We start from the raw sequence: 26,824 nt of genomic DNA, 5'->3' as shown, positions 1-26,824 counted from the left end.
AACATATATTCGCCTCTCAGAATGACAGCCTTGCTTAAAAGATCCTTCTTGCCTACAGAAATTAACTCTAACCATAGCTAACCATTGCTCTCTTGCTGTATGACTCAAATTGGACCTGTTAATTAGCTCAGATTGGCTCCAAATTCATAATTCTTCTGTCTGAGCTTCTTAAATGCTGGGGTTATAGGTGTGCATCCTGTACATGGTGGTGCCCAGCTTTTGATTTTACATACTTAAAAGGATATGTTTTTGTTTTCTTTCTCCCTGGAGAAATCTTCAAAAATTATTATAGGTTTTTACTTTTATGGGGCCTTTGTTGATGCTGTCTTTCTCCTCATTCTACCTAATTTTGCTTCCTCTTTCCATAGATTCTGATCTCTAATAAACTTTTATGCTTAGATCTACCTTCCCAGCGAATCCAAACAATGACAGGCTTATTTATAAGAAGTGGTGATGACTATTAGAAGCTTGACTGAAAAAGATATGAATTGCGTGTGATATTATCTACACTAGAGACGGAGACTTGGAGTTTTGGAGCCAGCTGGGGCAGCAACGTTCCATGAGAGGACTTCTCCAATTAACTGCCATACTCCAATTGGCTGAAGTGGCAGAGAGCACTCCCAACGAGCATGAGGCTCAGGTGGTAGTGCATCAATGAGCAAAAGGAAGCATCAGATAGCGGGTTCGAGTCCTGGTCTTGGACAATTGAAAAAGAAAAATAAAAAGACCAAAGTAAGCCTTCTAATTAACTTTTGCCAGTCACCTGTGTGATCCAACTATTATTTAAACCGAATAAAGGTGGGCATTCTAAACTATTCTTTCCCCTGCATTTCCAACCCCACTCCAATTTCTAGTCCTTAAAAGCCTGCAGCGGATTCTCGGATGGGAACTTAATCACAGTATTGTAGCAACTTCCAAAAATACTCTCTTCTGTTAAGTAAAATAGTGGCATTAAAGATGTTTCTATAAAGAAACAAACTGAAGAATGACTCATCTTTATGTCAATAAGGGAGAGTCTTCACCGTGGCATATACACTGGAATAAAAACTCTAGAGGCAAAGCTTCAGGTAAAAAAAAAAAATCCAGATGCATTCAGAAATGTATGAAGATAAAGCCCGTCAGAGACAGCCAGGCATCTCGTTTCCCGTCGCCGGGAGCGTAACGAGTCCGCCGGCGCCACCGTAACCCTGGTGGAAGCAGAAGACACAGCCGCGAGCACAAAAGATAGAAACATTTGCAATTGACCCCGGAACCAATTCGTTTTGCGTAGGCACCTTTCGTTTATGACTCGTTCCTTGATCCGGAAGAAGAGACAGCAACCTGCACTTGCGATTGGGCTACATCATAAGGGTGGGGCCTTTAAAAGCCAATCACCTTCTTCACCGGACGTGACGATTAGAAAACCACAGCGCTACTAAGTCCTGAGGGAGCGAAATAGTCGCTGCGGTGGGCGGAGTCGGCACATCAGTCATTGGCTGTTTTGATTACAGACACAGCCCCGCTAGGGCGGGGCAGAGGGAGAGCGTCGTAAGATCACGTCTCCAGCGCCAGCTCCGATTGGCTGGCATGTGATCACATGGCTCTAGGGGGCGGAGTCTTCGGATTCCGCGCACTTCCAGTGGAGGAGGACCCCGCCGCAGTCCCCAGGAGTCTTCCGGTCTCGATGTGGTTCGGCTCCCGCGCTAGGGAGGGGGGAACGCTCCGGACACGCCCCCTTCGCCGCCCGCCGCCGCTCTGCACTCGGCGCCGTCACCGGGACGGTTTCTGCGTGCTGAAGTGCAGCCGGCCGCTCTCTCGTTCTGTTCTCAGCGCGGTCGCAAAGCTTGTTTTTAACACTACCCACTGTGTGGGGTCCGCCGTCCTCGGTCCTCTTCTCTAAAAATGTCTAATCACCTGCAGAAGGTCTTCCTGAACTCCGCGGAGGAAAGTTCAGGCCCCGCCTCGAACTGGTAAGTACAGCCTGGGCCGCCGCCAGCGCCCGCCCCTCACCCGCTGCCTTTCGGTCCGGAGGCTGGCGCCGCGCTTGCCCGCCGCCGCCACCCGCTCGCGGCGAAGGAATTCGGGCTCGCCGAGCGTCGCAGAGCCCGCCCCGGCTCGTCCCAACTCCCAGGTCTCAGCCCGGGGCTCCGCTCCGCGAGACGCCAGGCAGCAGCGTCTCACGTTTCATTGGCCCACTTAGTAAATCTCCTTGGCGGAGGAAATCCAATATGGCCGACTTCATCTCAAGCGAGAACCTTCTGGAAGGTTCTTGGACGCTGACGGAGGGGGTGGAGCAAAAGCCTACGCCGCCGTGGTTAGCGCGTTTTTTTGTGTGTTTTGCCTGGACCTGGAGGTTGGACTCAGGCGCTGGGCGCCGCCCTTGTTTTCTTTTTTTCTTAAGCTTAAAAGCTCTGCCACTTGAGCTACAGCACCATTTCTTCTGTGATTAGCTGGCGATAAAAAGCTCACGGACTTTTCCTGCTTCGGCTGGCTTCGAACCGCCATCCTCAGATCTCAGCTCCCTGAGTAGATAGGATTACACTGGTATCCAGCAAGCGCGGATTATTAGCAAGTGAAAACCGAGCGAATGACCAAAGAAAATGGAAGAAAAACAATCTAGAACAAGCAAGGAGAATGTTGTTAAATTTTCCAATCATAGCTTCTTATGAAAAGGGAAAGAGAGAAAAATTACGCAAGAGCTCTTTGGGGTAGCTTACTTGAAACAGCTGTAACAATGCTGTTTCATTGGGTGTCTATGTAGAAGAAAGCTTGACTTGAGTTGGTTTTTTTTTTTTTCCTCCTGAGGAGGCGGCTATCTCCATAGTGAAGGCTGGAACTCACCATCTTGCTTCTATTTCTGTGGTGTTGGGTTTACAGGAACACCAACAGTACATTTCGCTCTAGAAATTTTAGAGAAAGACTTCGGTATAAATTAGGAAATAGATTATTGATAATTTAATATTATTAAAAATAAAAGTACGGTCGGGATGATAGGATAGCAAAATATTACCATAAGCATGTACTTGTACTTTCTACAGTTAGTGTATAATTTGCAGTGACGAAACGAATAGTTAATAGATCTGCAGAAGGAAAATGAAGAACACAGCATGAGAACTAACGCAAGACTCAAAAGGAGATTTGTCTTTGAAGAAAATCATGCCATCTGGTATTAATCACAGCTTGTATTTATGAGACCAAGTGCTTTAGTTTTCTAGGCTGTAAAAGTGCCCAGATTAAAAAAGATTGATTAAAAATACTGTATTACTATTTTTTTTTTTTTTTGGATGGGTCATGGATCTTGAACTATGGGCCTGAGTGTTGGACCTGAGCTCTTCAGCTTGAGGCGTAACCGCTCTCCTCCTTGAGCCACAGTGCCACTTCTGGTTTTCTACTGAGTAACTGGAGAGAAAAAGAAAAGTCTCATCACTTTGGTTCCCTGGCTGTCTTTGAACTGCAATCCTTAGATCTCAGCATCTTGAGTAGCTAGGATTACAGACATGAGTCACCAGCACCCAGCTAATAATTTTTGTGGGGAAAAAAGCATTATTTAAATGTTACTTTTTTTTTTTTTTTTTTTTTTTGGTCTGTCTTGGAGCTTGACCTCTGGATGTGGGCACTGTCCCCAAGGTCTTCAGCTCAAGGTTAGAGTTCTACCACTTGAGCCACAGCTACACTTCAGTTTTCTGCTGGTTAATTGGTGATGAGTCTCATGGACTTTCATGCCAGGCTGGATTTGAACCAGGACCCTCATATCTCAGCCTCCTGAGTAGCTAGGATTACAGGTTTGAGCCAACAGCACCTGGTTTAAATGTTAGTTTACTTGCACTGGAGGGAGGTTTCTTTTGTATTTTTTTTTTCAGAGTTTTATCATCTATTTTTCCTTTTTTGCTGGTCCTGTAGTTGAACTAGGGTTTTGGCGCTGTTTCTCAGATTTTGTGCTCCAGGCTAGCGCTTTATCACTTGAGCCTCTGACTTTTGGTGGTTGAAAATGAGTCTTGTCTTAATCGGCTTATTTCTTTGCTGGCTTATTCTCCTCACATCTCAGCCCAGGAGTGAGCTACTGGCACCCGGTTTTATTTTTGTTGTTTGCTTATTTTGTGTTGGTTTGGTGGCTTGAACTCAGGGCATGGGTTCCCTAAGCTTTTGTACTCTTGGTTAGCACTCTACCACTTGAGAAACAGTTCAATTTTTGTACACCCCCCACCCCTCCGTGGTTTATTGGAATCTCACATACTTGCTTCTGGCTTTGAACCCCTATCCCCAGATCTCAGCCTCCTGAGTAGCTTATGTTACAGACAGAGCCCTCTGCACCTACTTGTTTTTTTGTTTTGTTTTTTTTAAATGGGCAGTCTTAGAACTCCCAGACTCACATCCTCCTGCCTCAACCCCTCCAGTATGAGTGCTCACTAACTACCTACTGTGTATGTGTGATTTTGGTTCTTTAAAAGGATGCACAGAAGGAAATTGTCACTAACATTGGTCTAAGGCACTGTTGAAGAAATTCCCACATAGAACTATTCTATTGAAGATCATAAAACACTAATTCTTGAGTACTTGTACTGCTGTAATTTCCATTTCCATTTGTTTTTGTTAGTGATGGTGGTACAGGGGCTTGAATTCAGGGTCTCCTCTGCTCAAACCTGGCACTCTACTACTGAAGACACATCTCCACTTCCAGCTTTTTTGGGGTTAATTGGAAGAGTCATTTTATTGTTTAGCTTCTCCGGGGATACTTGATAATAGCTGGCATTACACAACTCATTTTAGGATTGTATTCTTTCAATATCAAAATTAAGACTTCTTTTAAAGTATATTTTGTGTGTTTGAGCTCTATATTTTCCAGTTTCTGATCCTTTTGGTTTTGGATTTAACATTGAATTTTGGTAACATTCATACGTCATTTTAAGTTTAATGCATTGGTTTGTTATTTACTTCCTTAAGTTGTAGAGGTTTTAAATCACATTTGCCAGTTACCTTTCTGAAGCTGTTTGCTATTTGTTGCGTTATTTGATTCTGTTCTGTTTTGCAAATAGTATGGGATGTCCAAATATTTGTATCACATCTTAAATATCACATTCTTTGGTTTATTGGAAGTTTAAACTTTTTATTTTTTCTGATGATATTTTTGTGGCACAGAATCATTTATCTTTTTCATAAAATCACTGATTTTATTTTATATAGATATTTGAAATTTTCTGTGTTAATTTTTCTGGGGAGCGTGACCTGGTTGTAGAGTGCTTGTCTAGAATTCGTGAATCTCTGGGTTCAGTTCCTCGATACCACGTACACAGGAAAAGCTGGAAGTGGTGATGTGGCTCAGGTGGTAGAAAGCTAGCCATGAGAAAGCCCAAGGCCACTGCTCAGGCCCTGAGTTTAAGCCCTAGTACTGGCCAAAAAAAATTTTTTTTTTCCTGTAATGTGTTATACAATGTTTTTTTTTTTTTTTTTTTTTTGGTTTAGGTTATGGGGCTTAAACTATGGATGGGCATTGTCCCTGAGCTCTTCAGCTCAAGGCTTGTGCTCTGCCATTTGAGCCACAGTGCCACTCCACAATGTATTTATTCTTTGAAGTAACAAGTTTAGGCATGAAAGGTAAAAGCTATAATTAATTTTATAAATGTAGGTAGAAAATCTAGAAGCTTTTAAAAATGATACTGTATAGTTCCTTCAGGAACTCGGCCTGGGTGTTGTCCCTGAGTTCTTCAGCTCAAGGCTACTTCCCTACCCTTGAGCCACAGTGCCACTTCAGGTTTTCTAGTGGTTAATTGGAGATAAGAATTTCACAGACTTTAGTACCTGGGCTAGCTTTGATCCACACTCCTCCGATCTCAGCCTCCTGAGTAGCTAGGATTACAGGAGCCACCATGCTATCCTTCAAGTTTTTATTGAGTATTTGCCATGTGATACTGTGGTAAGTTCAGAGACTGAAGAAGAGGATATTGACATTTCTTTCCTGTGAAAAACTATAATCTGGTTCTGTAGTTGAAGAAGAGCTGATGTAATATGTTTTATAATAGCATTGTGCACAACGTTCTGTGAGAAGATAGAGGCAAGGCATTAAATCTTTTGGATAAGGTGTGGTAGTGTGAACCTGACTTACAATTCTTTTTCAGATGTATTTTTAGAGTCAGCTAAAAAACTAGGTGAAGTAGGGTAGTGGTTAAATTAAAAAACTGCAGTGGAAAACAGAAATGGGCACATTTTCTCAGCAAGTTATCGTGATGAAAGGGGTGGGTCATTTATGACAGTTTTCTGTATAAATAATGGTAAATTATATGAAATAAGGAACAAAGTTATCAAGAGAAAAGTGAAATTAGAAATCAGGAGCTACCAACGTTGAAATATTATAACGGAAGCTCTACAATGATAGGAATTAGAATACCTTGTATTTGGCAGTTGGTGTCTCTGCTACCTTTAATTCTATTTTCCAATGTTTAGCTAAAATTAGCATCTTTAGTAGATGGCTGGGTTAGGTGTTATGATGGTTCCTTGTTAATTCAATGTGAGTGTTCAGCAGTATTGCAATTGAACTCAGGATCTAATGTACGCGTAAGCCACATCGTCAGCCTTCAGTGTACATTTGGTTGTGAGAGTTTTCTTTTATAATTTCTATGAATGTGGGAAAAAAGAAACATACACATTATATAAGCTAACTGAAATCTATGACAATGCATTTGAATTTTTGCACTGTTTTGGTAGGGCTGTACTACAGTAAATACAGCAGTGAAAAGGAGAGCATGTAGTTTTGCATAAATTACTTGTATTTCTAACTCCCATTTTCTCAGTTATAAAATGTTAATGGAATAACGTGTGATTGTTGTCCTTAATGTACTATGTTATCTCTCATCTCTTTTGCTGTCGCTTGGCTATCTCATATTGTTACAGTATTTCACCTTGTTATCTGATATATTGTATATATGTGTATTTGGTTATTTGAAATCAGATAGGGAAGGGGGAAAACAAGATAAGGGGCAGGGGTGAGGGGAGGGAAATGGGGACCAAGACAGAGAAAGGGTATCAACGTATGTGAAGTAATACACCTTCTATCTGGTGAATATAATGTAACTCTTCTATTAATTACAATAAAAATATATGAAAAAAAGTTAATGGAAATATTTATCTTGCCACTAGGATTAAAGTTAATAATTATAACACATGTATATAATGTATGGTTTTTATTATTGTATATACTATAGGTACTTATATGCATTATATGTTTGTATATGATATAGCATAGTAAAATGGAAAATGGTCTACTAGTATATAAACATATTTGCAAAAATATCTAAAATATGAAAATATGTTCATTACCCTCCAAAGTTCTTATCCAATTTCTAATATGTGATTCGTTCATACCAGTATTAGAATAGTAAATCGTCAAAAACTACAAAATAATGTGTTTAATGGGCCTTTTTTTTATATTCATGGGGTTTTACTATGTTGATGAAGATAGTCTTGAAGGGGCAGGGAGTTTGGCCTAGTGATAGAGTGCTTGCCTAGCATGCATGAAAACCCGGGCCACATACATAGAAAAAAAAAAAAGCCAGAAATGGTGCTGAGGCTCAGGTGGTGGAGCTCTGGCCTTGAGAAAGTCCAAGGACAGCATGCAAGCCTTGAGCTCTAGCCCAGGACTGGCCAAAAAAAAAAAAAAAGACAGTCTTGAAATACTTGGGCTAAATTGAACCATATACCTTGGCCCTCCGAGGGCCTGGGACTACTATGCCCAGCTTAATAGGCCTTTTTGTTTTCATCGCTTAGGTTTGTTTGTTTGTTTGTTGCTAGTCCTGGGGCTTGAACTCAGGGCCTTGGCACTGTCCTTGGACACTTTTTGCTCAAGGCTGGTACTCTGTCACTTGAGCCACAGTGCCATTTCTGGCTTTTTCTGTGTATGTGGGACCGAGGAATTGAACCCTGGGCTTGCTAGGCGAGCACTCTACCACTAACTAGGTTACACTCCAAGCCCTTAAAATTTTGTTTTGTTTTTTTAAATCACATTTTCAAAACATCGAGTCTGACTTTGTTTTTTATTCTTGGAGACTAGTTGCATATTTAATGGAATATGGTAGCTGCCATGCACTCAGACTGTTATTCTATTTTCTTTCCATAATTATTCTTTATTATTATTATTATTACTACTACTACTTTGCCAGTCTTGGCTTGAACTCAGGGTCTGGGCTCTGTCCTTGGACACTTTTTGCTCAAGGATAGTACTGTGCCACTTGAGCCACAGCGCCACTTCTGGCCTTTTCTGTGTATGTGGTATGGAGAAATCAAACCCAGGGTTTCATACATGCTAGGTTAGCACTCTGTCATGAGGCTACGCTCTCAGCCCCATTTTCTTATTAGTGTGTAGCTGTACAAAGAATTCTATAACGCATAGTTATTTTGCCCACTAAACAAATAAAAGAAGTTAAATCCCTTTTTCAGTTAACTAAGTAAATGGGAGAGCCAGAATTAGAAGTGTCTAATCTAAATTTTCCTTTTTTCTTTTTTTGAAAATATTTTAAAATGCATTATACTTTTTAGTATAGTTTCTTAGCTAATAAACCGCTTCTTTAGCTAAAATGTGATGATTTTAAACAACCAAACCAAAGAATGGATGTAGAATACAATTCTAGTTTTATTTATGATATTAGTCAGCAGAATTTGTAATCTTTAAGAAAATAGAATCTTTGTAGAATTCTAATCTCTCTCTTTTTTTTTTTTTATTGCCGGAGTAACATATAGAGGGGTTAAAGTTACATTTGCCAGATTGTAGGTGCATTGATACCCCATACCCCTTCTCATGTTTTTGGAGAATTCTAATCTCTTATGTGAAAGTTTCCTTTTTACAATCTGAAGAATTATGTGAAAGTTTCCTTTTTATAATCTCAAGAAATTATATATTAATATGAATTTCACCCTGATTTATCATCTATCTCTTCAGCATTTTGCATTTCTCATTTCATTGTGTTGCAAATGTTATTGTAAAAAATTATTTGTAGGGTTCAGTTCAGCTAGAATTGTTTAAAAAGTCCATTTGCTGTGTTACATGCAGAAGATATAGATGCAAATAATATAATCTGCCTTCAAGGAATTTATGATATTTAGCAGAGTATGAGAATCTCTGACTATATGCACTGGAGGGGTTTGGGTTCTGCTCTGTGGGAGCTTCTGATTTATTAGTGGGATTTTACTGAAGGACAAAATTGCACCAAGGGACAATAAAAAAACATTGAGATAGTTTTCTTTAAATGGAAATTGCGAAGAATATCTTCTTAAATTTTTTTCTTAGCTGGTACTAGGACTTGAGCCAGTGCTTGGGTGTTGCCTTTTAGTTTTTTCTGTCACAGTTAGTGCAGTATACCACTTGAGCCACACCTCTAAACCTTTTTTTTTTTTTTTTTTTTTAATGGTTAACAGGAGATAATAGCCATATGGACTTTTCCTGCCTAGGCTGGCTTCTAACTGCAATCTTCAGGACTCATTCTCTTCAGAAGCTAGGGTAATAGATTTGAGCTACTGCACATGGCATAATTGTGTACCTGCTATACTCGGTATTGGAGGAACCATTGCAAAATCATTGATGGGATCTCTCATAAGGAGTTTAACATTATTGAGAAAACAGTTGTATTCATTAAAGAAAATAAGAAAAGGACCCATTGCTGATGTCTTAAGCTTGGTATGCCTAGCTATGCAGGAGGCTGAGATTTGAGGATCTTAATTTGAATTCAGCTCAGGCTTGGGGAAAGTCCATGAAATTCTGTTTTGTTTTTTTTTTTTTTGGGTCAGTCATGGGACTTGAACTCTGGGCCTGGATGCTGTCCCTAAGCTCTTCAGCTCAAGGATACTGCCTTACCACTTGAATCACAGTGCTACCTCTGGTTTTCTGGTGGTGAATTGGAGATGAGTCTCACTGACTAATTTTTAGTGCCCAGGCTGGCTTTGAACCATGATCCTCAGATCTCAGCCTCCTGAGTAGCTAGCATTATAGGTGTGAGCCACTGCACCCAGAAAATCCATGAATTTTTATCTCCAAAAAGCTGGAAATGGAACTGTGGTTGAAGTACAGCTGTGGCAAAAATAGCAAGATAAGAACATGAGGCTCTAGAGGATTGAACTCCCCTAGTACCAGTATGTGTGTTTTTGCCCGTGGCTAGTAGGTAATTGCCAATATAGAAGACATAACTTGCAGCATTACTGGTATCAATAGGAGTTCTTTAGAGATTCCATAATTGAAAGAAATATGTATAAATGTGTGTGATTAGTGGATGTTTAATGGAAATAGAATTTGAACCTGACATTGTAGAAAAAGTTAATGAATTTGTAAATAATGTTCCTGTTATAAAGGAGTCTGGTAAGAGCAGAAATTATGTAGAGAGGTTGTATTGTAGATAATTTTTTTGTCAAACTGAATTGACAGAGATAAGCATTAAAATCTTGAATTATAAGTCATTAGTATGAAAACAGTCCACCAGAGGGACACACTGGTCAATAGTTACATTCAGAACAAAAAACAAACTGAAGCATCAAGTGTAGAGATAAGATGAAGAATAATACTACACAAAGGTAGGTAATGAGGGCTCGCCTGGAAGATGGATACTGAAATGATGAAGAAAAAGAAGATGGAGTAAAAAAAAAGAGAGATGGGGGCCAGGAGTTTGGCCTAATGGTAGAGTGCCTGCCTAGCAAACACTAAGACGCAAGTTCAATTCTTGGTACCACATACATAGAAAAAGCCAGAAATGGTGCTGTTGCTCAGGTGGTAGAGCTCTAGCCTTGAGTAGAAAGTCAAGGGCAGTGCTCAGGCCCTGAGCTCAAGCCCAGGACTAGCAAAAAAAAAAAAAAAAAAAAAAAAAAAAAATAGACTTGTTGGCTTATTTAGGATAAATTTCTTGACTATTTGACTTTTGGAAGCATGTACACCAGGTGATATGGATGAATAAAAAATAAAAACAATGGTAATAATAAAGGGTGATTAAAAGAAAATTTATAATTGACAGAGCAGTGCTGCACACCATTGGAAGGCTAGTTTTTAACAAGTTGTTTAGTGTATTTGTAGACTTTTAAATGATGGGCTTTTTTTTTCAAATATTTTATATTGTAATTAATAGAAGGGTTACATGATATTTGCCAGATAGAAGGTGCATTAATTCACATATATTGATACCCTTTCAAATGTTTTAGTCCCCATTTCCCTCCCCCTTACCCCCACCCCTCATCTTGTTTTCCCCCCTTCCCTACCCAATTAAATGATGGGCTTTAACTTGGGAAGACATGGATAGAGAACTATGGCCAACATTGGGAATAAGACTGCAATAATCTAACTATAGGGATCATGATTGCAGAGGCCATAGTGAGGGAAATAGTTGAAGTAGTGCTAACTGAAGTATGCATTGATGGACTTGGGGATTAGTCATGGGTGGATTCTGAATTGGAAACCATGTAAGAGAAGAGCTTCAAGATGAAAGGATAATTTGCCAGCATTGTCTAATCGCAGCATAGCAATTAGAGAACAGGATAGAATAAAGACTTAACTTACCTGTGATAATGTATTTGGTGGTGATCTTTCAGGAAGTTTTAGTAGAGTTATAGGAAAGAAAATAAGCGGCAAAAGAAAGTTTTTAATTATGGACTCATAATTGGGACCACTTCCCAACCCTGAATCTGATATGACTTCATCATCCGTGCGAATAATTTACTTGTCACCTGGTCTTTCAGTACAAATATCATCTTTTAGTGCCAGTCCTGGGTTTGAGCACTGTCCTTGGACTTTCTCAAGGCTAGAGCTCTACCACTTGAGCTTCAGCACCACTTCCGGCTTTTTTTTTTTTTTCTAAATTGGGTCTTCATGCATGCTAGGCAAGCACTCTTACCACTAAGCTAAACTCCCAGCACTCCCTCAGCATTTTTGCTCAAGGTTAAAAAGCGGAAGATGAGCCACAGCTCCACTTAGTGGCTAATTGGAGATAAGAATTTCATGGACTTTTCTTCCCTGGCTGGCTTCAGGCTTCAAAACCATGGTCCTCAAATCTCAGCTGTTTCAGGTATCCATGTTTGCAATCCATTTCATACAAAATTGCTGCATCTACAAATAATCAATTCAGGCATCTTGTTTTGTAAATGCCTCGCTTTCTAATTTCTAGCTTGTTTAATACAGTGTAACTCAAATTTTAGTGCTGAGGATTATACAGAGGGCCTTGTACACACTGAGCACACACTTAATTATTGAGCTATATGCCCCAAGTCCTGGCCTGCAAAACCAAGAAATACCTTTATTTCCTCTATCCTTTCATTCATTTTCTTCTTAGCCAGTTTAAATTCCATTTAATTGTTTTCAGTTGTTCTGTCAGTTCCTTAAGTTCTTTTAATTTTTGTGACACTCTTCTGAAGCCATTACAACTGTGGATGAATTCAGCAGCATGCTTTCTTTTTACTTACATTTAGTAAAAAAGGGAAATTATCACAAGAGCACAGATTGATACTTTTTTTTTTTTTTTTTTGCCAGTCCTGGGCTTGAGCTCATACCCTTTTTCAAAATGAGAGTAAATTAGCTCACAATTAAGCTGTATGTCATCAAAGCTATAAACTGGTATATAACTTCTCATTCTAATGAAAGGCAGTCTTTCTCCAGAGATTTCATTCAGTTTCAGTTCTCTCCAGTTGTCTTCTGGTTCTCATTTTCTAGCTTCTTAGAATTATCACCACTCTCCTTAATGATCAATTTCTGTCTCCAAATGAAAAAGGAGGGAAAGGATTTGAAGTATTGAAAAGAGTGGGGGCTCATATGAACATGTGTTGCAGTATATTTAATCTTGTAAAAAGCAAACATCCCTTTTTTGACCCTGTTACTTGTCAGTTGTTTTTCCATGTTGTTTTAAATTCTCAACCAACCCACTTGGCCTCTTTAAGAGTCTTTTGCTATAATTGTCCAGTATACTTCACACTCTTTGGCTTTCATTGCATCAGAAGTAATTTTTCTTTCTACTGATGTAAGCATAGTGGGAAACCAAAGATGTGTTAAGTTGGGGAAGGACAAGTTTTGGTATACTGAAAAAGGTAAGGGTATCTACAGAGGAAAAGAAAAGGCCAGCCATAGAATTCCTGTAGTCAAAGCCAGGTATTAAGTTTTGTCTGGACTAAAATAAGTGATTTGGGAAGAATTGAACAGAGGAAAGAAATTTAAGGAAAAATATCAACTAGATTGGATATATAGAGGGTGAGAGAAAGAAGGATTAATATGCTTTCATTCATAAAGATACCTAAGACTGATGAAATATCAAAGAATTTTGGGGGTTTGGGAGGGCAGAAATAATTTGGTCATAATGAATTTTAGGAACCTTTAAGACTGAGGAAAATATCAAGGGAGGTTTTGGATGTATAAGCATGTGTCTGAATGGAGTTATACATATATTGGATGAAGTGATCACTTAAAAGTATTTAGTTGCCGGCGCTGGTGGCTTACACCTGTAATCCTAGCTACTCAGGAGGCTAAGATCTGAGGATTAAGGTTCAAAGCCAGCCTGGGCACAAAAGAATCTGAGACTTATCTCCAATTAACCGCTAGAAAATGGGAAGTGGGTATTGGCTTAAGGGTCGGGCGCTAGCCTTGATCTGAAGAGCTCAGGGATAGTGCCCAGGCAGAGTTCAAGACCTATGACCCCCTCAAAAAAGTATTCAGTTAATATTAATCAAAGACAAGTGAAGACACTTACTTAAAAGAAATCACCTAGCAAAAATATAGAATATCAAGAATTCTGTTTAGCTAGAACGAGCAAGCAAAGAAAATTGAAAGCCTTGGAAAGAGTATTTTGCAAGTAAGCATTTTTGTACCCCTTCAAACATGTTATTTATCTCATTTAATGATAATTACCTGTGCATGTATCCACAAATTATAGGAGGTTGACAAAGATAAGAGACTGAGCAGGGCCAGATGGTAAATATTTTAAAAGAACTGCATGATTCCTGCTGCAGCTGTTCACCTCTACTACTGTTGTGTCATGAAGGCAGTCATATACAAAGTATAAAAGTGAGTGTGACTGTTAAAACATAGGCCTTGATATTTGAATGTTATCATTTTCATGTAAAAATAATTTTGACTTATACTTTCATTTTTTCAAAATGTAAAAGCTGTTCTTAGCTGTGGGTTGTACAAATACAGAGTTGTTCAGGTTAGCCTACATGCTATAGTTTATCGACCCATTTCCCCCCTGATGATTGAACTATAATAGTCAATTTTTATGATTGCTTTTTTTTTTTTGGTCTGTCGTGGGACTTGAACTCTGGACCTGGGCATTGTCCCTGAGCTCTTCAGCTCAAGGCTGTTGCCCTCCCCCTTGAGCCACAGCACCACTCCCAGTTTTCTGGTAATTAATTGGAGATAAGAGTCTCACAGGCTTTGTAGTGCCTGGGCTGGCTTTGATCCATGATTCTCAGATCTCAGCCTTCAGAGTAGCTAGGATTATAGGCATGAGCCATCTTGCCTGGCTGCTTTGGGGTTCCCTCCTCTCCTTCTTCTTTCTCCCCCCCCCCCCTCTCTCTCTCTCTCTCCCTCCTCTCTCTCTCTCCTCTCTCTCTCTCTCTCTCTCTCTCTCTCTCTCTCTCTCTCTCTCTCTCTCTCTCTCTCTCTCTCTCTCTCTCTCTCTCTCTCTCTCTCTCTCTTTCTCTCTTTGCCACTCCTGGGACTTTGCTGAACACTGTCCTTAGACTTTCTCAAGGCTAGAGCTTGACACTTGAGCCCCAGCACCACTTCTGGCTTTTTCTATATATGTGGTACCAAGGTAGTGAACCTGGGTCTTTCTGTATGCTACGTAAGCACTCGGCCAAACTCCCCTCCCCTCCCCTCCCCTCCCCTCCCCTCCCCTCCCCTCCCCTCCCCTCCCCTCCCCTCCCTTCTTTTCTTTCTTCCTCTCTCTCTCTTTTTCTTTTTTCTTTTTTTTGGTCAGTTGTGGCATTTGAATTCTGGGCCTGAGCCTGGATGCTATCTCTGTGCTCTTCAGCTCAAGGCTACCACCCTATTCTTGAGCCACAGTGCCACTTCCAGTTTTCTGGGGTGATTAATTGGAGGTAAGAGTCTCTCAGACTTTTTAGTGCCTGGGCTGGCTTTGAACTGATATCTTCAGATCTCAGCCTCCTTAGAACTCGGATTACAGTGAGCTACCTTGCCTGGTGTTTGTTTTTTTAAGGACAGGGTGTTACTGTGTTGCATTCTCCTACCTCAGCCTTTCACATGCTGGAATTACAGATGTATTCCTCCCAGCCTGGCTCACACTTAGTACATTTTAATTCAATCAATGTAGAATAAATTCTCAGCCAGGTCAGATGAACTTTGTGGGAAGGGGATAGGCCATGAAGTTAAGCCTTCTTTAAACCTTTAGCTTGTTTTTTTTTTTAAATTAATTTTTAAATTAATTTATTAACATTGATTTTTACATCATATTTCAAATGACGTGTTTAACAAAAAAGTATTCAAGAAGGGAATCTCTGTTGTTTTTATTTTTTGAGATTAAATCTGTTTGGTTCTTTTGTCCACATTAACTTCAAACCATGCTCTTGCCATGTCTTCATCCCATTCCAAGTCACTGTGCTCGGCATCTGCCTATACATTTGGTTCTTTGTTTTTCACTCATCTAAAATTGAACTGAGTTTGTAGAACATGGACTATGCAGTTTTGCTGCTAGAATTTAACATGAGACAGTCTGTAAACATGCAAACAAATATTGATACATAATGTAGATTAATTATGAAAGAAAAGCATGGATAGTTCAGTTGGTCAGATAATATTTGGATAGTTTTCATTCATGCTGTGAATTGACCTCTAGATAAAACAAGTGCCCTGCATTCCATGGGAGTGCCCTGTTTTCCAGAAACTGAAAGATTTACATTCAGGTAATTCCCAATCATATAGAAATACTTGAACAGAGTTCTCAGTTATACAAAGATGAATATACACTGGTGTTTTTAAAATCTGGCAGTTTGTACATAGTTCATAATCACAGGAATCAGAATTGACTAGACTAAAAGCGTCAGTTCTACCTTCATTTAGTTATTTAATTTAGCTGGAATTGCTATAGTATTGTATGTATGGATTGATAGTGCACTAATAGAAATAATTTCTTTTTAAAAATTGTCAGGGTTATGTATAGAGGGGTTACAGTTGTTTCATCAGGTAATGAGTACATTTCTTGAACATTGATACCCCTTCCCATGTAATAAGTTCTTTAGTAAGGACTGTTTAGTACTAAACCCTTTAAATATGCTAAAACAATAAAATTGTTTCTGCATAAATAACTCAGTTATCTACAATACAGTAATGTGGCAAACTGAAATATTGCCTTACCACATGAGATGTTTTAAGCTAAAGAAAAGAATTGACAATAGAATGTGTGTGAGTCCTTGTCAGTGGGAATGATAGGTTTAGGAAACAGAAGAATAAGGAAAATACAATAAGCATAAAAGTGGAATGAGAGTCTGCTCATTAAGATTAAGGAAAGGGTAAGGGAAATGGATAGAAGGGAAAGGAGAAAAGAATATCAGTAATTTTAAGAGAAATCTATTCTAGTAGGGTAATACCTTCAGAATACTTGTTAATATCTCATACCCATTGCCTAATCATGTAACTAAACCAAAGCTGGCCTATATCTTCAAAAACTTTCACAGTATATCACTTAAAAAACTCAAAGTAGCAAATTACATACTTTTATATAACTTAAAGAGTTTAAATAAGGATTTATAAGTACTTGTCTTAAAATGTTTATATGAAGTATGTTAATATTTATTTACTCAAAATGTTCTTTTAAGTGTTTCAGGCTGCATGTACCAAGTAGTTCAGACGATTGGCTCGGATGGAAAAAATCTCCTGCAATTACTTCCAATTCCTAATTCTTCAGGAAGTCTTACCCCGCTAGTTCAATCTTCAGTCATGTCTGATGCTTTGAAAGGGAATACAGGAAAACCAGTTCAAGTTACTTTTCAGACTCAGATTTCCAGCTCTTCCACAAGTACATCAGTCCAATTGCCCATTTTTCAGCCAGCCAGTTCTTCAAACTGTTTTCTTACAAGAACGGTAGATACAGCAGAAAAAGGTAGAGTTACTTCTATGGGAATTGAAAATTTCACTTCATCTGTTCCTAAAGTTAAGAGTCATGGTGTGAAAATCGATGGACTCACCATGCAAACGTTTGCTGTTCCTCCCTCAACACAAAATGACTCATCCTATCTTATAGTCAATGCCCCGAGTACTTCAATGGCGATGTCTCCAATTTTGCCTTCTGGGCATCATTTACAGATTCCAGCCCACGCTGAAGTGAAATCTGTACCTGCATCATCTTTGCCTCCTTCAATTCAGCAAAAGATTCTTGCAACTACAACTACAAGTACTCCAGGAACAGTTGAGGCCTCCCAAATACCAGCAGTTATTTATGTGTCTCCTGTTAATACAGTGAAAAGTGTAGTTACCAAGAACTTTCTGAATATTTATCCAAAGCCTGTTAAGGAAACAAAGACAGTGATACTAAACACAACACAAATCCCAAAGAAGGTTGCTCCAGAAACACATTTAAAAGGTGGCCAAGCTGCTCCAGTGAAATGGATTTTTCAAGAAAATCTACAGCCTTATGCTCCATGTCTTGTTCCTGTTAAGTCTTCAAATAATGTGGCTTCAAAGATTTTAAAAAGCTTTGTAGATAAAAGTATGTGCGATAATTCCATAAGTATGACTCCATTGAGTCCCACCAGTCCTAGTGGGGCACAGCCCATAAGTGTGCCTATTAAAGATAATGCTTTGATCATGTTTAATGGCAAAGTCTATCTGTTAGCTAAAAAGAGCACAGATGTTCTACCATCACAAATTAACCAACAGAATGCCATTTCTTCTGATATTCCACTAAGAAAAGGTACATCACAGATAGTGAGTTCAAGTCCAGTCACTGATATATCCAGAGAGGTTGTAAATATTGTTTTGGCTAAAAGTAAATCCTTCCAGATGGAGACAAACTCATTTTCAAATACTCAGCTTGCTTCCATGACCAATCTAAGGACAGAGAAGAATAAAAAGGTGGAGAAACCATCTCTGTCTACCACAAACCCACACAATATGAAAGAATCCAATAACTGTCTAAAACAGAGTAAGACTTTATTTACAGTGCCAGTCTTTGCAGATGGAGTTAGTACAGGACAGAATGCCCCCAGAAAAGAAAATGTCATCCAGAGCATAGAGAAACTAAATTCCTCTGTTGATGCAACAACTGTTACTTCACAACAGTGTGTTTTCAGAGACCAAGACCCAAAGGTAATTTTCCCATGTCAGGGTACTATTCTTATAACTATGTGGAAAATATTTCTTAATTCTCAAGGTTATCTTTGATACCTCTTTCTCCCCCACCCCTACTCTGAGTATCATACATTGCTTAATTACAACAAAGCTTTCCTGTGTGAAAATACCTTAGGAGTACAAATGTGAAATTCCATGCAGTGTCTGTCTTTTGAGTAATGTGACATACTAAATCTTGAAAACAAACAAAAATCAGAGCAACAGCATTGGGGAAGGATACTGTGATTTCAAAGATGAGTAAAATTGTATGTGTATACATACGTGTGTACATGTATATAAATATGTTATAATCTATGTGTAGTATGTGAAGAAATCAATATTATGTATATAGACAAGCTGGAATACGTTTCATTTAGGAGTTTCTTTTGTTATTGATGATGGTGAGATACCCAGCAATTTTTTTAGGTACTGTGGCTTGTTGTATCTTTCAGTCATATGTGGATATACAATATTATCAGTGTCTTTGGTGTTTTTCTCTTGAGTATTGTTTGGGTTTTCTTTTTCCTGAGTTTATTTTTTTCTCTTTTGGGGGGAAGTTTTATTTTTCCTTTTTCTAGCCCTTCTTTCTGATTTCATATCCAATTACCTAATACGTACACAAGTTACCCTTTTTATAAGATGTATGTGTGGTTCCTAAATGTTTGTACCCATCCTTTCTTGCTTTAGATGCCTCCTTAATACTGTATTGTCACTATATTTCCCCTTCACTTCAGAATTAATTGTACTATGAAGATAAAAGTTATTGAGACTGGATCTTGATATGTAGCCTGGGCTGGTTTCAAACTCTTAATCCTCCTGCCTCTGTCTCCTAGGTGCTGGAGTTACAAGCTTGAATCACATCCCCAATTAGGTTATTTTTAGGTTGTCACTAATTTCTGTTCTCCCTTCAGTTGTTTGAGAATGGACTACTTGTTATTTTATGGTACAACAAATTAGAAGGGGTATTTTAGGAGAGTGGTTTGAGTTTGTATTTAGCTAAGTTCAGTTAGGTAAAGGTAATACAGACTTTAAAGTAAGATGTGTACTTTTACAGAAGATTAATCATTTATTTGTCAGATAAAATAACATGTGTAATTAGCAATATTGTTTGTGTTTTTTTTTTAAATTTCCAGATCCAGAATGAAATGGCCTCCACAATAGAAAAAGCCACTCGAAGAAATGACAAGAAAGATTCTCAAAGAAGCAGTAATAAGGCACCATATCAGAGGAATGATGCTGAATTTAAAAAGATGTTTGGTCTCACTAAGGATTTGAGAGTATGCCTTACTCGAATTTCTGACAATTTGGGCTCTGGAAAAGGGTTTCAGTCCTTTAATAGTTTGGTGGAAAATAAAATACACAAAGAGACAGAGTCTGTGGTGAAGGAAGAAGAAAGAAAACAGGTAAAATGCTTTTTTAGCCTTGTGCACAGTGTGAATGATGATTATTAGTTACCAGATTGGCAAATACATGTATTATAATGAAAAGTGTTGAAAAAGAATCGTATGTGCACAGATAAAAAGTATAGCCCCACTTAATTTAAATTGTTTTAATTTAAATTCATTGTTAATTTAATTGTTGTCCAATTTAGTTATAAGCTTGAGCATATGACACAAGTGTCCATTCTGGAAGACTGGCAGTAGTTAGAATGAAGTGAAAGGCTCACAACTTCTGCTTTGAAAATTTGTATTTATTCCTCATGAGAGAATATGTAGTAATTTAAAGAAACAAACTTGCTTTAAGTGTTTTTATTCACCTATTTTTGTCTACTGTATTTTGAAGAATTATAATCTTAAATGAATAGAAAATGCAGACATGGAGATGGTGATTGCAATGTTAACTCCATACTTTTTAGGTAACACATATAGTTAATCATAATGCAAATAATTTTATCTACTGTCATTCTACTTACTACATTGTCATCTGGTATTCTAAACTTTTAACTTTCCCTAATGAGAAAGTTCTACATGTGCCTATTTCATAAAGGAAAAGAAGAAGAATTAAGAGTTTTCACATACTTCACAGGCTCCATTTTATGTTGATGGTAATTCAGTATGGCTTCTAATACTTGACTTTGGCAGGAAAATACCAATCATATCAGTATATCAATATATTCACTATGAATATGATTAGGATATTACAACTCATTTTGACATACAGTGTAACCCATTGTGTTGTTGATTATATGCATCTTTTCAGTTTCTTCTTTATTATTATTTTTTATTTGAAAGTGTAGAAACAGAGGGGTGATTGTTACATAAGTCAGGTAAAGAGTACATTTCCTTTGGACAATTCACCCCTTCCCTTGCTCTCCCTTTCAATTTTATTAAACCAAGTTTAATCATTAAATATTTGTTCTTGCAGACTTGTTAAATTTGAGAGCACATTTTATATATAAATAAATATATGGTAGTAACATTCATTTTTCCTTGAATCTTTTCCTGGCAACAGAATTTTGGTAAAAAGAGGAAAGCAAAAACAATTAAGATGGATCACATGAAAAAGAGAAAAACCAAGAGTGCATTTAATACCATCATAAATGGAGGAACTGATGTCACCAATTCCCAGACCCTTAGCAATATTTTGCCAGCTTCAGATGCATTACAATATAACATTGTCACAAGCCACGGAAAAACCTCAGAAGAAAAACGTGCAGAGACTGAACACTGCTCCTCTGAGAAGCAGGAGAAAGAAGTAATGAGTCATAATGAAGCTTTTGAACAGAGTCATTCCTTTAATAAAAATTACACTGAAGATGTTTTCCCAGTGACACCACCAGAACTGGAAGAAACCATCCGAGATGAAAAAATAAGAAGACTTAAACAAATACTGAAAGAGAAAGAAGCTGCTCTTGAAGAAATGCGTAAGAAGATGAACCGAAAATAATGTCCTATACTTCAAAGACTTGAGACAGTACTGAATCCTGTATACAAATGTAATAACATGACAAGAGTTCCAACAACCCAAATCTACTTAAGTGAATAATGGGTAGGTATTGTATGCAGTGTGATTACTTTGGACAGAAGAATAATTACTGTCCTATGTAGGACCATGAGAGATTTCATCACACTAATGACATATATTTTAAAAAGAGGAATTCTTGCAGGAGTTTTCTATATAATATTTTGGACAGCAGTGGACTGGGTAACTGAAACCACAGAAAACAAAATTTAGCTATCAAGAGACTAAGTTAGTTACAGGTGTATTTTGAGAGTATCCTTGAATACAAAGATACAAAGATTTTGTATTACAAAATTTTATTTAAGGACTACAGAAAATGCAGATCCGCGCATGACTAACAAACTACATGGGGTATCTGTATCATTAGATACCTTTTTTTGTGTGGAAAGAGTAGTATTTTTCTATTCCTTTACAGTTCCCCAAGTTTAAATAGTTGTACAGTGTTTTTGTATCTTTAACCAAATTGGTCAAGTGTTACTCCAACAATAGCTAATGGTTGTAAGCTACTGAAACTCTACAAGCCAAGAAAGGAAATTAGCTGTAAATCAACTTTTACTATTGTGCTTTTGCTCTCTTAATTCATATTCATATAACACGAAAGTATCTTCTACTTGCCATTATTTTTTGTTGTTGTTTCTTGAAACAAATGACAGCTTTATTTGAATATTCAAATCTTCCTCAATAATGAAAGGGCTTTTTTTCTTTCTTTTATTTTTCTTTGTGTTGGTTGGGGGCTTGAACTCTGAACCTGGGAGCTGTTCCTGAGCTCTTCAGCCACAGCACCACTTCTGGTAGTTAATTGGAGCTAAGAGTCTCACAGTGTATTCTGCCCTGGCTGGTTTCAAATTGTGATCAGATTTCAGCCTTCTGAATAGGATTATAGGTGTGAGCCACTGGTGCCTGGCTCTTTGTCCCTTGACCTAAGCAGCACTTGATTTTTATAGAATTTCCTTTCATATTCATTTTCACTTAGCCTAATGTTTTCAAGGTTTATCTGTGTTGTAGCATGTGTAAGTCCCTCATTATTTATTGCTGAACAGTATTCCATAGTATGGCTGTGTCATTATTCCTCAGTATCTGTAGATTAGTTCTAGAAGTCCCCCAGGGTACCACAATTTGGATGTTCAAGTTTGTTATGTAAAAGTGATATTGAATTACATTCCTGTCATGTTCCTATACACTATAAAATTTAGATTGCTCACAATAAATACAGTGTAAATTTAAATTCTATATGGATAACTATGCTGTATGTAAGAAAGAAAATATCTAAACATGTTGAATGCAGATACCTTTCCCCCCCAAATATTTCATGCATGGTTTGTTGTGGAACCATCAAGATGGAATGGACCACTTCTAACACCTTTTGATACAGGTGTCATCATCTATGACATTTGGGTTGTTTTCATTATGGGCTACTACAAATGATTGTGTACACGTTATTCTGTGAACATATTTTCCAGTTGAGTATGATATGTATTGGCTGTTCATACGGAAACTCAGTATTCAACATTTTAGGTATACTATCTGTTTCATTCAGGTTTTGTTTCTCCTATATTCAGAAGTATCTTTCAAGGTCACTAGTGACTGCTGTGTTGCTCAGTCTTCAAAATTTACTAGTGGAACGTAGTTTCATAAATTATCTCCTTTGGTAAATGAGTAAAACATTTTACGGCAGAGTCAATGCATATGTATTGTTTAAAAATTAGAAAATACAGCTGAAGTACTAAAAAATGAGAAGTTCATATTCCCATTATTGAGTGTTCACAACTAAGGATATCTCATGTATAACTGTGATTTTACCAAAGTATGGCCGTTATTCTATTTCTGTATTCTGCTTTAAGTGAGCAGTCTTCAGCTTTTCAATGAGTTTTATCACTTCTAATCACCCCAGACTTTACCCTTTACCACTGTTTTATTTTTCCACACAATTAATATACATTGGATTATGTATATTCTTTCATTTTTAAAAAGTGATTTTGAGGACTGTGAGTTTGGCCTAGTGTTGGATTGTTTGCCTAGCATACATGAAGATCCAGATTCGATTCCTCAGTACCACTTACATAGAAAAGCCAGAGACGGTGCTGTGGCTCAAGTGGTAGAGTGCTAGCCTTGAGGTAAGCCCAAGGACAGTGCCCAGGCCTCAGGACTGGGGGGGGGGGGGGAAGATTTTGTTGTTAATAAAAAACAATCAAACATCCTGGTTCTTTTCCTTGATAAACTTATACATACATTCTTCACTTCTGGAACCATTCTTCTGCCATGTTATACAGCTCAGTCTGTCTTTTCGTCAGTTCTTAATTGGCTATTTTAAATATTCCACAACTCTTCTTTGGTTTGCTTCTCTGCTTTTGCTTGCTTTCTCCCCTGTTCTAGTTTTATTGCTTTTAAAGCTTTATGGTGACAAGTTGTAGATTTGTCTAAATCTTTTGTTACCAAGTCTTTTGGATTGCAGATTTATGTAACCAGCTGCCAGTTGAAATCTGTATTGAAATTGTAAATGTACATCTAAAGCTATTTTCCTGGACCTACTTGTAATTTCACCCCTTTTAGCTGATGACAGCAACTGAAATTGCTCCCCCCAATTGCTCAAGTCAAAAGTGATGGGAAAGGTGACACTGGTCAAGATGCATTAACCCAAAAATAAAAACCCCTTTGTACAACTATCAAAAATAATAAAAGTTCTGGTTTACTTTTAAAATGAGACTAATAAAATATCAGAAAATGTTAAAAAATGGAAATTTCTTTTATTGTCTACCTAACTAGAACCTTTTCAGAATAGTAACAAATCTCACAACTTTTCTAGGTGTCTTCCTTTCATCTTTGTGTCAAAAAGCTTCAAAATAGTACAAATCTCTCACATCTCTAGTTGTCTTCTGTCTTTGTGTTTGCCAAGCCTAATCTCAGTACAACAGCCAGCAATCCTCTACAAACACAACAAAGCACACCTTATTTCATTGCAGTGACTCCTCATTCACAGAGAATAAAATCCACTAATGTTTAAAGACCCAAGGAACATAATTGAAGACACCTATTTTTAACCTCATTACATGCTACTATGTGTCGTATTACCCTCTTTTGGCCTAGATCTTTTTCTTACCGTCTCAAAAATTTTGAGTGAATTGTTACTTAAAGGGAACGTAGCGAGAACAAATTAAAGAGGGAGGAATAGAAGAAGTCAAATGTACTAAGGAAAGTGGCATATGCAATACCAGTGTGAATTGGATCTTGGGTAGACATGGGTCATTATGGCTGAAAGGGTAAGTTTAACTGCTAAAGATAGCTAATCTGATCTTTATTCTTGGAAAGCAATTTGATTTTACCCTCTAGATAGTGTTTTCTCTATAGTATATTTCTATTTGTTTAAAGTGTTTTTGTTTCTGTTTTGCCAATCCTAGAGCTTTGAACTCAGGACACTGTCCCTGAGCCTCTGTGTGATCAAGGCTAGCACCCTACCACTTGAGCCACAGCCTTTTCAGAGTGTTTTTTTGGAGATAAGAATCTCATGAGGCCAGGGCACTGGTGGCTCACGTTGTAATCCTAGCTAGTCAGGAGGCTGAAATCTTGAGGATCATGGCTCAAAGCCAGCCCAGGCAAGAAAGTCTGTGAAACTTATCTCCAGTTAACCACCAGAAATCTGAAAGTGGTGTTGTGGCTCAAATGGTAGAGCAATAAATAGCCTTGAGCTGAAGGGCTCAGGGGCAGTGCTCAGGTCCAGAGTTCAAGCCCCATGACCAACAAAAAGTGTCATGGACCTCCTGCTTTTGTCCTCAGATCTCGGCCTCCTGAGTAGCTAGAAGTAGGTGTGAACCACTGGCACCCACTAAAAAGCCTTTGTAGGTTATTTTTGTATTCTGATTTTTTTTTTTTGGCCATGAAGTTGGGGCCTGAGCACTGTCCTCGAGCTTTCTCAAGGATAGTATTCTACCATTTGAGCCACAGCACCACTTCCTGCTCTTTCTGTGTATGTGGTGGTATTGAAGAATTGAACCTGGGTCTTCATGTCTGCTAGGCAAGTACTCTACCACTGGGCCAAATTCCCAGACCCTCTGTGGATTCTTATAGAATATTTGTCTTCATAAATTTCAAAATTTTTATTCCTTCAGCAGTCATTTTCAACGGCTTACTTCCATTAGTTTAGAAGAGGTTCTTTCTGTCAGTGTGTTTGGGTCTCTTACCACTTTTGCTCAAGTCTGTTTGTCAAGTCTTATTTTGCTTCCAGAAATCTAGTTCCTTGAACTCAATGTGAATTCACAAATACCGAGATCAGGTTCTTTGGAGAAAGGAAATGAAAGTATTCATCTCAGAGAGCCACAGTCCTGATGGGCAGGGAAGAAGAATTCTGTAGGAAAGCCAGGAGCATGAGCTTCCAGATGTACATGCTTGACACATATGACTTTGGACTTGAGCACTCTAATTTCTTCATGTACTGGTATTAGAGTTTCCTGAGTTGCATTCTTAACAGTACTGAATGTTCTTTCATTCAGTGGTTAGGAAGATAGGGAGAGGAGTGTTGTAACCTTGTCTAGATTTACAAAGACATTTTTTAAAGTTCATCCCCATGGGAACGTGGGAGAAAAGAAAAATCTGTCTTTTGAAGTTTTCTAAATGAGAGCATCCCAGTTATTGAACTGAAACTGCAGTTGTGAGCATATTTAGATATATTACTTTAGTTGGTTACAAAGGGATTCACATTCTATTTTCAGTAGCTTCCATTTTGTTTTTAATATTTCTATAGTTATTTTCCTCTACTGTATTTGGTCTTCATTCCTTATTTTGTGCATTTTTGTGACCCTCCAGTTGAGTAGCAGTTATTCTGGATAGTTTTCAAGTCAGTAGAATTTGACCTACTCTCAACAACCAGAACCAGAGTAAGGCCTGACTTGTCTAAATCAAAGACTACCAGACTTACTTTCTTAGTTCAGGGCAATATGTGTTTCAAACACTCAAAGACTGGCTAGCCCAACAGGATTACCTATTTTTTCTGTCTACTGAGAAGGATCATACAGTTCAATGGCCTGCATTTGTTTTTTTATTTCTTCATAATAGTTAACAAATTAGTAACTTAAAACTTGCTGTTACATATCTAGGTCATTAGTTTTAGTTGACTTTATTTGGTTCTTTTGAGGTCTCACAAAGCTGAAATTCAGTTGTCAATTGAGCAACCTCTTACCCGGTGGTACTGAGAGGACTGCTTTCAAGTTCATTCAAGTTGCTGATAGAATCTTACTCCATATAGTTGTAGAACTTCTCTTTTAGACGGAATCAGGAAAAGTTTCAGCAATGGTGCATCAATTTTTTCCCATACTTTTAAGTCTGACTTATGTCACCAGGCATAGAAAACACTTTTTAAAATAGTTTTAGGGGACTGGGAGTTTGGCCTAGTGGTAGAGTACTTGCCTAGTATTTAAGAAGACCCGAGTTCAGTTCCTCGGTACTACTTACATAGAAAAAAGCCAGAAGTGGTGCTGTGGCTCAAGTGGTAGAGCTCTAGCTTTAAGAAAACCTAAGGACAATGCTGAGGCCCTGAGCCCAAGCCCGGGACTGGCAAAAAAAAAAAAAAATAGTTTTAAGATTGCTGCTTTTGGCCTATAGACG

General features: G+C 38.1%; 1 protein-coding gene across 3 annotated transcripts; it reads left to right on the top strand.

The window, feature by feature from the left end:
• Nucleotides 1-1,613: 1,613 nt before the first annotated feature.
• Lrif1 (ligand dependent nuclear receptor interacting factor 1) lies at nucleotides 1,614-23,977 on the top strand. Of its 3 annotated transcripts, XR_016535919.1 has the most exons (5): nucleotides 1,614-1,949; nucleotides 16,759-18,247; nucleotides 19,402-19,671; nucleotides 20,720-21,256; nucleotides 23,682-23,977. XR_016535919.1 is itself a non-coding variant. In XM_090334400.1 (4 exons), exons 1-4 carry the CDS (start codon nucleotides 1,882-1,884, stop codon nucleotides 21,152-21,154), a joined length of 2,262 nt encoding a protein of 753 aa, XP_090190526.1. In that variant the 5' UTR covers nucleotides 1,614-1,881; the 3' UTR covers nucleotides 21,155-23,382. The 3 variants fall into 3 exon arrangements, 2 of the variants coding, with proteins under 2 accessions (XP_090190526.1, XP_090190528.1); XM_090334400.1 differs by lacking the exon at nucleotides 23,682-23,977 and having other exon boundaries at nucleotides 20,720-23,382; XM_090334402.1 differs by lacking the exons at nucleotides 16,759-18,247; nucleotides 23,682-23,977 and having other exon boundaries at nucleotides 1,864-1,949; nucleotides 20,720-23,382.
• The last annotated feature ends 2,847 nt before the right edge of the window (nucleotides 23,978-26,824 follow it).

The sequence above is a fragment of the Megascapheus bottae genome, chromosome 6 (genome assembly GCF_031878675.1).
Source record: "Megascapheus bottae isolate mThoBot1 chromosome 6, mThoBot2.hap1, whole genome shotgun sequence".
Taxonomy (NCBI): Eukaryota; Metazoa; Chordata; class Mammalia; order Rodentia; family Geomyidae; genus Megascapheus; species Megascapheus bottae.
Note: the sequence above shows the minus strand (reverse complement) of the source record. Positions and strands in the feature narration are given on the sequence as shown.

Coding starts and splice junctions, on each gene's coding strand:
- Lrif1 (XM_090334400.1), top strand. CDS start 1,882: ATGTCTAATCACCTGCAGAAGGTCTTCCTGAACTCCGCGGAGGAAAGT. Junction 1,950..16,758: donor TCAGGCCCCGCCTCGAACTG/GTAAGTACAGCC, acceptor TGTTCTTTTAAG/TGTTTCAGGCTGCATGTACC. Junction 19,672..20,719: donor AGGAAGAAGAAAGAAAACAG/GTAAAATGCTTT, acceptor TCCTGGCAACAG/AATTTTGGTAAAAAGAGGAA.